The 13,701-nt window shown below is 54.0% G+C and overlaps 1 protein-coding gene across 2 annotated transcripts; it reads left to right on the forward strand.

Annotated features, from left to right (window-relative positions):
• Positions 1-528: 528 nt before the first annotated feature.
• Positions 529-12,389, forward strand: Tlr9 (toll like receptor 9). 2 transcript variants are annotated; one of them, XM_028895340.2, is made up of 3 exons: positions 529-614; positions 751-872; positions 8,582-12,389. In XM_028895340.2, exons 2-3 carry the CDS (start codon positions 765-767, stop codon positions 11,675-11,677), a joined length of 3,204 nt encoding a protein of 1,067 aa, XP_028751173.1. In that variant the 5' UTR covers positions 529-614; positions 751-764; the 3' UTR covers positions 11,678-12,389. The 2 variants fall into 2 exon arrangements, with proteins under 2 accessions (XP_028751173.1, XP_028751172.1); XM_028895339.2 differs by lacking the exons at positions 529-614; positions 751-872 and adding an exon at positions 7,408-7,765.
• The last annotated feature ends 1,312 nt before the right edge of the window (positions 12,390-13,701 follow it).

The following is a 13,701-nucleotide window of genomic DNA, read 5'->3' on the forward strand; positions in this document are numbered from 1 at the left end:
TGTTTCTTTTTTAAAGAGCATACTGTTTTCCCCTCCTCTCCCTGCCCCCAAGCCCTGGCCACAACAGACGCCCTGTAAACAGTTCCTCTGTAACTCCCTTGACTACCTCTTTCCCAGGCAGAACTCTTCTGCCTCCTCTGACCACACAGGCTGGCTCTCCCTCCCACTGTCCTGGGGCTTTTGCCTCTGAGGATGGAACCGGTTACAATGTCTTGCTGAGGTCACCGTCCTCCACACCACCCCAACCGGGGATCTGGGGGGGGGGGGTGCTTCATCCTTAGCTGAACCTCCAAAGAGGCGGAGTTAGGGCCAGGCCTGGAAGGTCTCTTTAGAATAAATAACCCCTGCAGCCTGAGGTCCAGCCTTGGGAAGGGGACCCCAGGGAGAAGGACCCCCTAACACTATCAGCCCTGTTTCTTAGTGGGTACAGTGGTGCCCTCACACCGCCCCTTCTCCTCCTCAGAAGCTGGACCTGGAACGGGAGACCATTGAGCTGGTACACACGGAGCCCACAAATCTGGCCCAGCTGCCCTCACGGGTCCCCCGAGATGCTGCCCGTTACCACTTCTTCCTGTACAAGCACACCCATGAGGGTGACTCCCTTGAATCTGTGGGTGAGTAGCAATGACAGGGACCTCAGTTCTGTGCTGGCCAGGAGCAGTGATGACAAGCCGCTGCTTGGTCCTGCTGTGGGGGTGGAGGTGTGCAGGTGCCCCATCCTGCGTGGGCTCACCTCCTCGTCCTCCACAGTGTTCATCTACTCCATGCCGGGGTACAAGTGCAGCATTAAGGAGCGCATGCTCTACTCCAGCTGCAAGAGCCGCCTCCTCGACTCTGTAGAGCAAGACTTCCAGCTGGAGATAGCTAAGAAGGTATAGATGTTCCCAGGGCCCATCACCCCACTCTCCGCGTGGGACCCTGGAGTCCTAAGTCCATGTGGGATTCACTGCTGCAGTATTGGATGGGTGGGGAGCCGATGATGTGGGACAGCCCAGGACATACACGAGCCCAGCCTCCTTTCCTCCGGTCTTGGGTGACTGGGAGGAGGTGACTCGGGCCAGCAGGGTAACGGCCCTGTGTTACATATCCCGTGGTGACCTAAGAATGAGACTCACCGAGAGTGGTATGTGTGGGGGCCTCAGCGTAGTGATGGCTTCTGTCTTGATCCATGCAGATTGAGATTGGTGATGGGGCAGAGCTGACAGCCGACTTCCTCTACGATGAGGTACATCCCAAGCAGCATGCCTTCAAGCAGGCATTCGCCAAGCCCAAAGGCCCCGGCGGCAAGCGGGGCCATAAGCGCCTCATCCGGGGCCCCGGCGAGAATGGAGATGACAGCTAGGTGTCTGGACTGGAAACAGGGCCGGGCATGTGGACTGCTGGCCTGCCGCCCTACCGTTCCTGCACCTCCTTCCTCCCTAGCCTGGGCTCTAAAGAATCAGTTCCTGTGGGACAGGAGAGCAGGTGGCTGAACACATTTGCTACTTTCAAGGGCCATTGGACCAGCACTTGGTGACCCTGCCCGTGGCTGTCCCTTTCTCTCATCTGTGTGCACAGGGTGGCTGGGGAACCCCACCTGGCTCTTGCAAGGGGTCTGAGTGGGGGGCCTGGCATGAACCTAGCCTCCAGATCTGATGCTGTGGTCCCAGCTCAGTCCAGAAGCCTTTGGCCACAGAGGGTGGGGACGGTTGGCAGGGGCCAGATGTCACAGGAAGGGACGGTCGAACGCTGTATTTTCTAAAGAATAAAATATTTTTAAATCAATACTGAGCCTGACTCTGTGAATCGGGTGCATGGTTGTCTTTTTCCCTGCTCAGAAGGGGCTTTGCTGGCCTGCCAGGGTGAAACCCGAGCGCTCCTGGCCTCACATGTAGGGGAGATACTTTGAGAATGAGGGAAGAAGCCCTGCCCGTGAGGCCCACACACTTCCATGAGGTTATGGACATCTGGGTGTCTCTGTTTCCTGTGGGTGCTGTGACAAGTTACCACAAACCCGGTGGCTTAAAAAAGAGGTAGTTTGAGCCCAATCTGAGCAAAACTCTGTTTAAAAAAGGAAAAGAAAAACCTTGCACATTTATTTGTACGGCTCTGGAGGCCAGACAAGGCTAACACCATGGTCCAGACAGCCGGCCTTCGGCAGGGTTGGCTGTGTTCTTAGCTCCGAATTTGAAGACCCAGATCCTGCTTCTCTGCTTCCATGGCTCTGTGCCTCCATCTGTAGTCACATCTTTCCATCTTTACTTAATAGTTTAGTGTTGTGTTTTGAGACAAGGCCTTGTTGTGCAGTGACTGAGACCATCATCCTGCCTCAGCCTCCCTGATGCTGGCGTAACCAGCACACATCACCATACCTGCCTCTGTCTCGGTTTCATTCATTTGTTGGGTGGATTTTTTTTTTTTTTTTTTTTTGAGACAGAGTTTCTCTGTGTAGCTTTGGAGCCTGTCCGGGAACTCACTCTGTAGACCAGGCTAGCCTCAAACTCACAGAGCTCTACATGCCTCTGCCTCCAGAGTGCTGGGATTACAGGCATGTGCCACCACCGCCCGTGTTCTGTCTCATGTACCCCAGGCTGGCCTCCCGTGGGCTCTCCGGTGGGCTCTGTAGCTGAGGCCGATCTTGAACCTCTAGAGGCAGGCACCACTGTGCCTGGCTTATGGGGTATCGGAGATCAAATCCAAGGCCTTGTGAATGCTAAGCAAGCAGTGTGGCAGCTAAGCTACATCCACAGTCCCCGGTGCTTTATAACAGACACTCACTCTCTCAGCTTCCTGTCCGCACTTCCCCTACAATAATGTAGGACTGCGGGAATGAGGAGATGGATCCCTAAGAAGGCACTGTTCGTTTTTGGTTTTGGATTTTCAAGACAAGGTTTCTCTGTGTAGCAGCCCTAGATGTCCTGGATCTCGCTCTGTAGACCAGGCTGGCCTTGAACTCGGATATCCACCTACCTCTGCCTCCTAAGTGCTGGGATTAAAGGCGAGCACCACCACGGCCTGGCTGCACTGTTTTTTTTTTTTTTTTTTTTTTGAGACAGAATCTTTTTTTTTTTTTTAAGGAAAAAAAGGGTTTATTTTGGCTCACAGCTTGAGGGTGCAGTCCTTCCTGACAGGGAAGACTGGTGGCAGGTGCTTGAGGCAGCTGCTCATACTCCATCTACTTCCAGAAGCAGAGGAGTGTGGATTCTAGTGCTTAGCTGTGTTCTCCTTCAATCTAGACCCCTAGCCCATGGAACGCCACCCTTCTCCTTCAGTCTAGAACCTCAGCCTGTGGAATGCTGCTCTTTCTTCTCTTTCAGTCTAGAAACCCTATTCCATGGATCACTGTCCTTCTCCTTCAGTCTAGAACCCCATCCCATGCAACACTACCCTTCTCCTTCAGTCTAGAACCTCAGCCAGTGGAATGCCACCCTTCTCCTTCAAGCTAGAACCCCAGCCCATGGAAGCCCAGCCCAAGGAACATTGCCCTTCTCCTTCATTCTAGAACTCTAGTCCATGGAACACAGCTGTAGCTAGAGTTTTCCTGCCTGGCCCACAGTCAGGACAAATCTTTGTCACTCGCCAGTCCCACAGCCGCTCAGACCCAACCAAGTAAACACACAGAGACTTATATTGCTTACAAACTGTATGGCCGTGGCAGGCTTCTTGCTAACTGTTCTTGTATCTTAAATTAACCCATTTCTATTTATCTGTAAGTTGCCACGTCGTTCCTGGCTTACCAGTATCTTAACATCTTCTCATGGTGGCAGCTGGCAGTGTCTCTCTGCCTCAGCTTTCCACTTCCCAGAATTCTCCTCTCTCCTTGTCCCGCCTATACTTCCTGCCTGGCTACTGGCCAATCAGTGTTTTATTTATTAAACTATCAGAGCAACACATTTAACATACAGAACATCCCACAGCACTTCCCCTTTTCTTTTTTTTCAAAAAGGAAGGTTTTAACTTTCACATAGTAAAATTACAGATAACAAAACAATTATCAAGCAAGAATTACAGTTATAATATCTAGCCTATTTATAATATCTAGTCTATTTGTATTTGGCAATTAAAGAAGATATCCTATCTATCTTATATTTGTAAGTCTAAGGTTTCTAACTCATCTAACTTATCTTTTATCATAACTAAGGAAATTTATAACTATCTAGTCTTCAACTACATCAAAGACCTCAGAAGGATATAATAATACCTGAGAAATGGAAGATGGACGCAAGCAACTTTCAGGAGTCTTGCAGGGTAGACAGAGACAACTGGCAGCCTGGACAGTCACCTAATGTTCCTTTGTAAAGTTGGGGCATCTGTCTTCAGTCCACAGGCCTAGAGTCTCTGAGTCACGTCTCTCTGTGTCCTGTAGAATGAGACAGAATCTTACTATGTAGCCCTGGCTAGCCTGGAGCTTTGCTATGCAAACCAGGCTGGCCTCAGAAATCACAGAGATCCAGCTGCCTCTGCCTCTTGAGTGCTGGGATTAAAGGTGTGGGCCACTGCACCTGGCACCAAAGAAGGCACTGTTGATCCTACCAGCCTGGGTGAGGGCTCTGGCTGGGTTTTCGTGGCACCAAGGCTATAATGGGTATTCTAGAGACCAGTATCTTGGAGTCTCCAGTCCTATGTGTCCCTGACCATGTTATCAGCATCCCTGTGCCCCTCTTCAGGCCTGCTTTCCTATTCCCAAGGAATACAGAGTGGTGAGTGGAAGTGGGCACCTGACTCTGTGGTCCATGAGGAGTCACTCGGCCTCTGGGAAAGTGCCCAAGTTTGATACTCAGCAGAAGCCAGGGGTCAGTCTATGCCTCTGAAGAATGGGTAGACACCTCCTGGCCCAGGAGAGGAGGGCTGGAGAAACATGCAGCTGCTGAGTAGACACTGTCCTTTCTCCTGGATCAGGGCATTGTCCCATTGCAGGGGCCCGTTTGAACCCTTCTTAAAGCCCCTAGGATTATGGATAGGAAAGCTGGGACCCTGGCAAGGAGCCACAGGAGACTCGGCCCACATACCGGTCGGTTCTCAGGCAGGCAAGAAGATAGCACCGATGACAGGCAAGCTGCCAAGCCAGCCAGACCATTGGCACCGCGGACCCTGCCTGCTATGAGATCCACTCTGATGAGGGGCTGGGCAGAGCCAGACTGATGTAGAACCCCGCCCCTTTCGGGAGAATGGCCCATCATTCATTCTCTCATTCATTCATTCATTCAGACTTCACTCCAAGATACCCTGACACCCAAGGCTGAGTGCTGTGGGCAGGACACAGCCTCAGCAGATACTGAGCAGTGCCGCAGTCACAGATGTAAGTTCTTACCCTCAAGAAGTCAGCATTCCAACAGCAGAGTAAGACGGTACCCAGCAGAGCGTGAAGGGTGGGCAGCAAGGTGTGGCAGCATTTGAAAAAGGTTATGCAAAGAGAGAACCAGCAGGCCACAGTGCTCTGTATTTCTTTTGAGTCAGGGTTTCACTATGTAGCCCAGGCAGGCCTTGAACTCTCATTCTCCTGCCTCACCCTCGTGGTGCCGGAAGAATGGGTGTGTGGCTGAGCTGAGAGGTTCACGAGACGGTCAGGGTGGGCCCCATGGAAAGAGAGGATGATATGAGCCGTGTGTAAAGGCAGAAAATAAAATGGACCATGTGGGGAATCTGGGGAAGAGAGTGTCCAGGCAGAGGGAAGAGTATGTTCAAAGGCCCCGAAGCTAGAGAGTGCGCAGATACATCCAAACAGCAAGAAGCCAGGTGGCTGTCAGCAGATGGGCAGAAATGGAATGACCTGGGCGACTGTTTGGACAGTGACTGGGCTCCAGACAGTGACGGAGGAATCTGGGTAGAGGAGGACCCAGAATGGAAGTTTTGAACAGAGGGGATGGAGAGATGGCTCAGTGGTTAAGAGCATTGGTTGCTTTTCCAGAGGACCTAGGTTCAGTTCCCAGCACACACGTGGCAGCTCACAGCTGTGTGTAGCACCAGTTGCAGGAGACCTGACATGCTCTTCTGACCTCCTCAGACACTAGACTTGCAAGTGGTGCAGGCAACACATACACGTGTACACACACATACACACACACAACACACACACACACACACACACACACACACACACACACGTATACACAAGGCCTTTCCAGGGGCTCAATGTGAATTGCTGGGGGATATCTTTCTATATACTGTGAATATTTGTTATTCTCATCAGTTAATAAGTAAGCTGCTTTGGCCTATGGCAAGGCAGCTTAGAGGCAGGTGGGAAATCCCAGGAGAGAGACAGAAAGAGAAAGGCAGAGCTGGGGGAGACACCAGCACCGTCAGGAGAAGCAAGATGTGAAAGTACCAGTAAGCCACAGTAAGCCACGGCCATGTGGCAACTTACAGATAAATAGAAATGGGTTAAGTTATAAGAGCTAGCTGTTAAGAAGCCTGCCATAGCTCACACAGTTTGTAAATAATATAAGCCTCTATGTGTTTACTTGGGTCCAAGTGGCTGCAGGATCTTTAGTGAGAGAGATTGTTCTGGACTGCAGGGGCCAGGCAGGACCCTAGAAACTTACAGCTACAGTGAATAGGCTGCAGGAGATGAGAGAGAGCAGGACCAGGGTGATGTTAGCGATGACGTCAGCTCAGGCAGGCAGATAGACGTGCAGGGAGGCGGACTGTCCCATCCTTCAGGGAAGCTCCTTAAAACTCAGGATGTAAAAACTGAAAAGCTTCAGGAAGTCCCTGAAAGTGATCAGATGTACTAGGCCCTTGCTCCCCAAGCTTGTACTGACAGGAAAGACTGCTGAGAGGCCCTCTCAGACCAGCAGGGGTGGGGGTGGGGTGCTGCCTGCAAGAAGCAGAAGCGGCTGAGCTGCCTGGAAAAGGCTCCGACCAACTGAGTTGCCTGGAAAATTACCTCTCCAACATTTTGAGCCGCCACAAGTTGTGGGTGAAGCTGCGGGTTTCCAGCTTTTGTGGAACCCATGCTGGGGTGGGCTCTTGGTGGTGCATCTGTCTCTGAGTCGTGTCTGCTCCTTTAAGTGAGTCCTCACCCATACCATGTGCCCGTAACTCCAGTAAAGCTCACTGGCTAGCCAACTTGGACTCGGGTGACGTCCTCAGCTTTGGCCTGTCATCGGTTGCCTTCCTCGAGTGAGTACACATCTGCACACATCTCCCCAGGAACCGTGTCACACGACAGCAAGATGACCCAGAGTTCCAGCTGGACCAGCCACTGGGGTCTGATGGGCTACTGGGGGAACTGGGAATGCAGGAGCAGGAGCCACTGTTCCTGGAAGAGATGTCGTCGAGGCTGCTGGTGAAGGCAGATGTTGGCTCCAGCCTCTGGCTCGCGGAGGCTCCCCAGAGTCGGGGGGCCTGCCCTGGGCGTACCCACAGAGCAAACACTGAGGCATGAGGGTGAGGTGACACCCTCCGCGTGGGTGTCAACGCTCGGCGCAGCTCTGCCAGGCTGCTTCAGACCCTGGTTTCTCATTGACCTTGGGCAGGACTCTGGGCTGTGGTCCCTTCCCATACCTCCCAGGGGACAGATGTGAGGCCCTCATGGCTGACTGCGGGGTGAGGGAGAGAATGGAAAGGGGAAGGAGTGAAGAGGCCTGCCTGCCATCTGACTATGCAAATGACCTGTGACTCATGGTACCACCACCTGCCCTCCCCGGGTAGGGATAAAGTATCTATCAGGCTGCAGCGAAAGTGTCACTTCCTCAGTTCCTCTAAGGGACCCTGGTGGAACATCCTTCTCTGCCGCCCAGCTTGTCGGACGGATCCTCTAGAGAAGACTCCATTCCCCAACATGGTAGGACCTAGGACCGCAGTTCTTACCCCCCCCCCGCCCCCCGGGAGTGGGGATCATGGGAGGGGGATGATGTTAGCATGGTCACAGTGGAGAGGACAGTCCACTCGGTGCCCTCGGGATGTTCATGGACCCCTGAGGAAACTGGAGCCAAAGTGGTTCTCTGAGCAGGGAGGGATGAACCTGCTAGGTGGGTAAGGGAGGTTGAAGCCTGGGACCTCAGTTCCCGGTGGCTGCTGACCTGCACACTCGGAAGACCTGCTGCCCCTTGCTCCCTCTGGGCCTTCTGAGTCTCGGCAGGCTGAGGGTTCTCAGGTCAGACTGGGGAAGCGGATGGAGGCTACAAAAGCCAGTTTGTACCAGCGAGGAGCCAGCTACACCTCAGGGGGCCTTGAGAGCTCCCGGCACTTTGGCCAAGGAGAGGCCAGGAAGTGAGTGGAGCACAGCTTCAGGGAGGCCTGGAGGAACAGAGAAAAGAGCTGAGGCCCCAGAGGAGAGGAAGAGAAAGTGTGGGAGGCCCAGTGGGCTCGCTGGAGTCTGTCCTGGCCCTGCTATTATGGGTTGTGTGTTCCCAGCAAAACGCTCCAAGTCTGGGGTCTGGATTTCAGGCCCAATCCTGGTTCTGTGTCCTAGCCCTGAGTCAGTCAGTGGCTGAGCCTAAAACCAAGGAGCCGTTCTGAGCGGGCCAGGAAGGAGGCTGGAGGGTGCGGCACTTGGAGGGGATTTGGAAGCCCTGAAGAACCGGCCCAGTGAGGAAGAGAGGGTAGGAGAGGGAGGGCAGGACAACGCTAGACACTCACCCAGTCCTGGCTCTCACAGGTTCTCTGTCACAGGACCCTTCACCCTGTGTCTCTCCTGGTGCAAGCTGCAGTGCTGGCCGAGGTTCTGGCTCTGGGCACCCTGCCTGCCTTCCTGCCCTGTGAGCTGAAGCCTCGTGGCCTGGTAGACTGCAACTGGCTGTTCCTGAAGTCTGTGCCTCGCTTCTCTGCAGCAGCTGCCCGTTCCAACATCACCAGCCTTTCCTTGATCTCCAACCGCATCCACCACCTGCATAACTCTGACTTCGTCCACCTGTCCAGCCTGCGGCACCTGAACCTCAAGTGGAACTGCCCGCCCACCGGCCTCAGCCCCATGCACTTCCCCTGCCACATGACCATTGAGCGCAACACCTTCGTGGTCGTGCGGACCCTGGAGGAGCTGAATCTGAGCTACAACGGCATCACCACCGTACCCCCGCTGCCCAGCTCCCTGGTGAACCTGAGCCTGAGCCACACCAACATCCTGGCACTAGATTCCACCAGCCTTGCCGGCCTGTACAACCTGCGCTTTCTCTTCATGGATGGGAACTGCTATTACAAGAACCCCTGCAACGAGTCCGTGAAGGTGGCCCCAGGTGCCCTCCTGGGCCTGAGCAATCTCACCCACTTGTCACTCAAGTATAACAAACTCGCGAAGGTGCCCCGCCAACTGCCCCCCAGCCTGGAGTACCTCCTGGTGTCCTATAACCACATCGTCAAGCTGGCGCCCGAAGACCTCGCCAACCTGACCTCCCTGCGAGTACTTGACGTGGGCGGGAACTGTCGCCGCTGTGACCATGCCTTCAACCCCTGTACAGAATGTGGACAAGAGTCCCTCCAGCTGCACCCCGAGACCTTCCGTCACCTGAGCCACCTCGAAGGCCTGGTGCTGAAGGACAGTTCTCTCCACACGCTGAACTCCTCCTGGTTCCAGGGCCTCGTCAACCTTTCAGTGCTGGACCTAAGTGAGAACTTTCTCTATGACAGCATTACCCAAACTATGGCCTTTCAGAACCTGACAAGACTGCGCAAGCTCGACCTGTCCTTCAATTATTGCAAGAAGATCTCATTTGCCAAGCGCCACCTGGCAAAGTCCTTCGAGAGTCTGGTGTCCCTGCAAGAGCTGAACTTGAACGGCATCTTCTTCCGACTGCTCAACAAGAACACACTCAGGCCGCTGACCAATCTGCCCTACCTCCACACTCTGCATCTTCAGATGAACTTCATCAACCAGGCCCAGCTCAGCATCTTCGGGACCTTCCCAAACCTTCATTTCGTGGACCTGTCAGAGAACCGCATCAGTGAGTCTCTGATAATGTCAGCAGCCACCCCTGAAGAAGCAGATGGTGGGGAGCGCGAGAGTCTGTGGTCTGGGGTTCCTGCCCCAACTCCGCTCAGCACCCCTGGCTCTAAGAACTTCATGGTCAGGTGCAGGAACCTCAAGTTTACCTTGGATCTGTCTCGGAACAATCTGGTGGTAGTCAAGCCGGAAATGTTCGTCAACCTCTCACACCTCCAGTGCCTAAGCCTGAGCCACAACAGTATTGCACAGGCTGTCAACGGCTCTCAGTTCCTGCTGCTGACCAGTCTGCGGGTGCTAGACCTCTCCCATAACAAGCTGGACTTGTACCACGGGCGCTCGTTCACTGAACTCCCACAATTGCAGGCCCTGGACCTGAGCTACAACAACCAGCCCTTCAGCATGCAGGGTATCGGCCACAACTTTAGTTTTGTGTCCCGTCTGTCCAGGCTGCAGTACCTTAGCCTGGCACACAATGACATTCACAGCCGCGTGTCCTCACATCTTCGCAGTAACTCACTGAGGTCCCTGGACTTCAGTGGCAATGCTGTAGGCCTCATGTGGGGTGAGGGGGACCTTTACCTCCAATTCTTCCAGGATCTGCGGCGCCTGGACCAGCTGGACCTGTCTCAGAATCGCCTGCATATCCTCCTGCCCCAGTACCTGGACAACCTCCCCAAGAGCCTGAGGATTCTGAATCTCCGTGACAATTACCTGTCTTTCTTTAACTGGAGCAGTCTCACCTTCCTGCCCAACCTGAAAGTCCTGGACCTGGCAGGAAATCAGTTAAAGGCCCTGACCAACGGCACCTTGCCTAATGGCACCCTGCTCCAGAAGCTGGATGTGAGTAGCAACAGTATTATCTCTGTGGCCCCAGCCTTCTTTGCTCTGGCTGTGGAACTGAAAGAGGTCAACCTCAGCGACAACTACCTCAAGACAGTGGATCGCTCCTGGTTTGGGCCCATAGTGCCGAACCTGACAATGCTAGACGTGAGAAGCAACCCTCTGCACTGTGCCTGTGGGGCGGCCTTCGTGGACTTCCTGCTGGAGGTGCAGACCAAGGTGCCCGGCCTGCCCAACCAGGTGAGGTGTGGCAGTCCCGGCCAGCTGCAGGGCCGGAGCATCTTCGCGCAGGACCTGCGGCTGTGCCTGGATGAGGTCCTCTCCTGGGACTGCTTTGGCCTTTCCCTGTTGACTGTGGCTGTGGGCCTGGCGGTGCCATTACTGCAGCATCTCTGCGGCTGGGACGTCTGGTACTGTTTCCACCTGTGCCTGGCATGGATACCTTTGCTGGCTCGGGGTCGGCGCGGCGCCCAAGCCCTGCCCTACGATGCCTTCGTAGTGTTCGATAAGGCGCAGAGCGCGGTTGCCGACTGGGTGTATAACGAGCTGCGGGTGCGGCTGGAGGAGCGGCGCGGGCGCCGAGCACTGCGCCTGTGCCTGGAGGACCGGGATTGGCTGCCGGGCCAGACGCTCTTCGAGAATCTCTGGGCCTCCATCTATGGCAGCCGCAAGACGCTGTTTGTGCTGGCCCACACGGACAGGGTCAGTGGCCTCCTGCGCACCAGCTTCCTGCTGGCTCAACAGCGCCTGCTGGAGGACCGCAAGGATGTGGTGGTGTTGGTGATCCTGCGCCCCGATGCCCACCGCTCCCGCTACGTGCGCCTGCGCCAGCGCCTCTGCCGCCAGAGTGTGCTCTTCTGGCCCCAGCAGCCCAACGGGCAGGGCAGCTTCTGGGCCCAACTGAGCACAGCCCTGACTAGAGACAACCGCCACTTCTATAACCGGAACTTCTGCCGGGGACCCACAGCAGAGTAGCCCAGAGCAACAACTGGGAACAGCGGCACCTTCACGCCTGGCCACCCGGGTTGCTCCGCCTGCCTTGCTCTGTCCTTCTCCTGCTTTACTCCACGAGTATCCAGCAGGTGCTCAATACATGCTGCCAAACCACCAACCCTGAGCTCCTAGGCGGTGTGGGTGGGAGGAGAGATGGGAAAATTCTCCCTATCTCCGCATAGTAAAGAGAGAGAAGATAGATAAAAATGGGACCCACAGAACAAAGATTGGCCGTGAAGGGCAATTTTCTTCGCAGGCATCTATCTTCCAGGAGGGTCTGAAGATAATCACCAAATGTGGACTTGATCCTTCCCCGAGAACAGGACCGGGTCTGACTTCTTCATTTTATTTTATTTTTTTAAAGCTGTTCTCTGGATGCCCTGCCCTCTGTGCTGGCCTGTGTCAGCACCTGTCTGTCTGTCTTGCCCTCAGCAAGGTCCTGAGAAAACTCCCAAGCAGGGTAGTGCTCACTACTAGGTGTGTAGAAAAAGAGGGATGATTGCACGCTCCGGTGGCCATGCCTAAGCTGGACAAAGAAGGCCAGCCTTGATTAGAGTCCCACCAGTGCCAGCAGCAGCAAGGAGCTGAGAGCCACCGAAGATCAAAGGTGTGTTCAACCTTTGAGTGTGTGTGTGTGTATGTGTGTGTGGTGTGTGTGTGGTGTGTGTGTGGTGTGTGTGTGTGTGTGTGTACATGTGGTGTGTGTGTGTATGTGTGTGGTGTGTGTGTGTGTGTGTGTGTGTGTGGTGTGTGTGTGGTGTGTGTGTGTGTGGTGTGTGTGTGGTGTGTGTGTGTGTGGTGTGTGTGTGGGGTGTGTGTGTGTGTGTGGTGTGTGTGTGTGTGTGTGTTATGTGTGGTGTGTGTGTGTGTGTGTGTGTATACACTCGTACGTGTGCATTTGGAGGCCAGAGGTCAACCTCACACGTCATTCTTCCAGTGCTATACGTTTGGTTTTTAAGACAGTCTCTCATTGACCCAGAGCTCACCAATTGGTCCATGTTGGCCAGCCAGAGAGCCTCCAACTATCCACCTTCTCCAGCTTCCCAGCCCCAGGATTCTAAAGGCACTCACCACACCTAGCCTTACCACGTGAGTTTGGGGGATCAAATTCAGGTCACCATGCTTGCAAACAAGCTATCTTCCCAGGCCTGTGTCCACCCTTTGGACATCATGACAAACACTGTCACCTACATTGTCACATTTCAGATCTGTGTGATGAGTTAAAACTGAACAAATCACGACCAAAAAAACCTAACAAAAAAATTCAGCGGATGGTTTTGCGTCGGGCTGCATTCACAGCTGTCCATGGGTCCATCAGTCTTTGGGCCACAGATTGAACACACCTATTAAGATGAACTCATAATCCACCCCTTCCCACTTGCATCTAGAGGGTCATGCCAGGTCACTGTACAGACATCAAAAGACACCTGGTGAGCTACCACCTGGCTACAAAGGGGAGGGGTCCTCTTCCATGCACTTGTCTCTCAGACCTGCTCACATTCAGGCTGAGGCCTAGTCACATCTCATCAAGATGACTATGTACATATGTTTCTTTCTTCCTTTTTTTTTTTTTCCCAAGACAGGGTTTCTCTGTGCAGCCCCAGCTAGCCTAGAACTCACTTTGTAGACCAGGCTGGCCTTGAACTCAGAGCTCTGCCTGCCTCTGCCTCATGAGCACTGTGATTAAAGGCTTGAGCCACCACTGCCCAGCTCTTTCTTTTTTTAAACCAGGCAGGATCTCACTACATAGCCCTGGCTAACCTGGAACTCTATGTAGACCAGGCTGGCCTGGGACCCACAGAGATCCACTTGCTTCTGCCTCCCGAGTGCTGGGATTAAAGGTGTGTGCTACCCTGCTCAGAATTTTTTTTTTTTAATTTTAAATAAATGTGCATTTATTTCGTATGAATGGGGGGGAGGGGTGCGCGAGGGCCGTGACTGGCGTGTGGAGGTCAGAGGACAAAGGAGTCAGTTCCCTCCTTCCACCCTGCGTGGTCCAGAGACTA

This window comes from Peromyscus leucopus, chromosome 7, assembly GCF_004664715.2.
Source record: "Peromyscus leucopus breed LL Stock chromosome 7, UCI_PerLeu_2.1, whole genome shotgun sequence".
In the NCBI taxonomy this organism is placed as follows: domain Eukaryota; kingdom Metazoa; phylum Chordata; class Mammalia; order Rodentia; family Cricetidae; genus Peromyscus; species Peromyscus leucopus.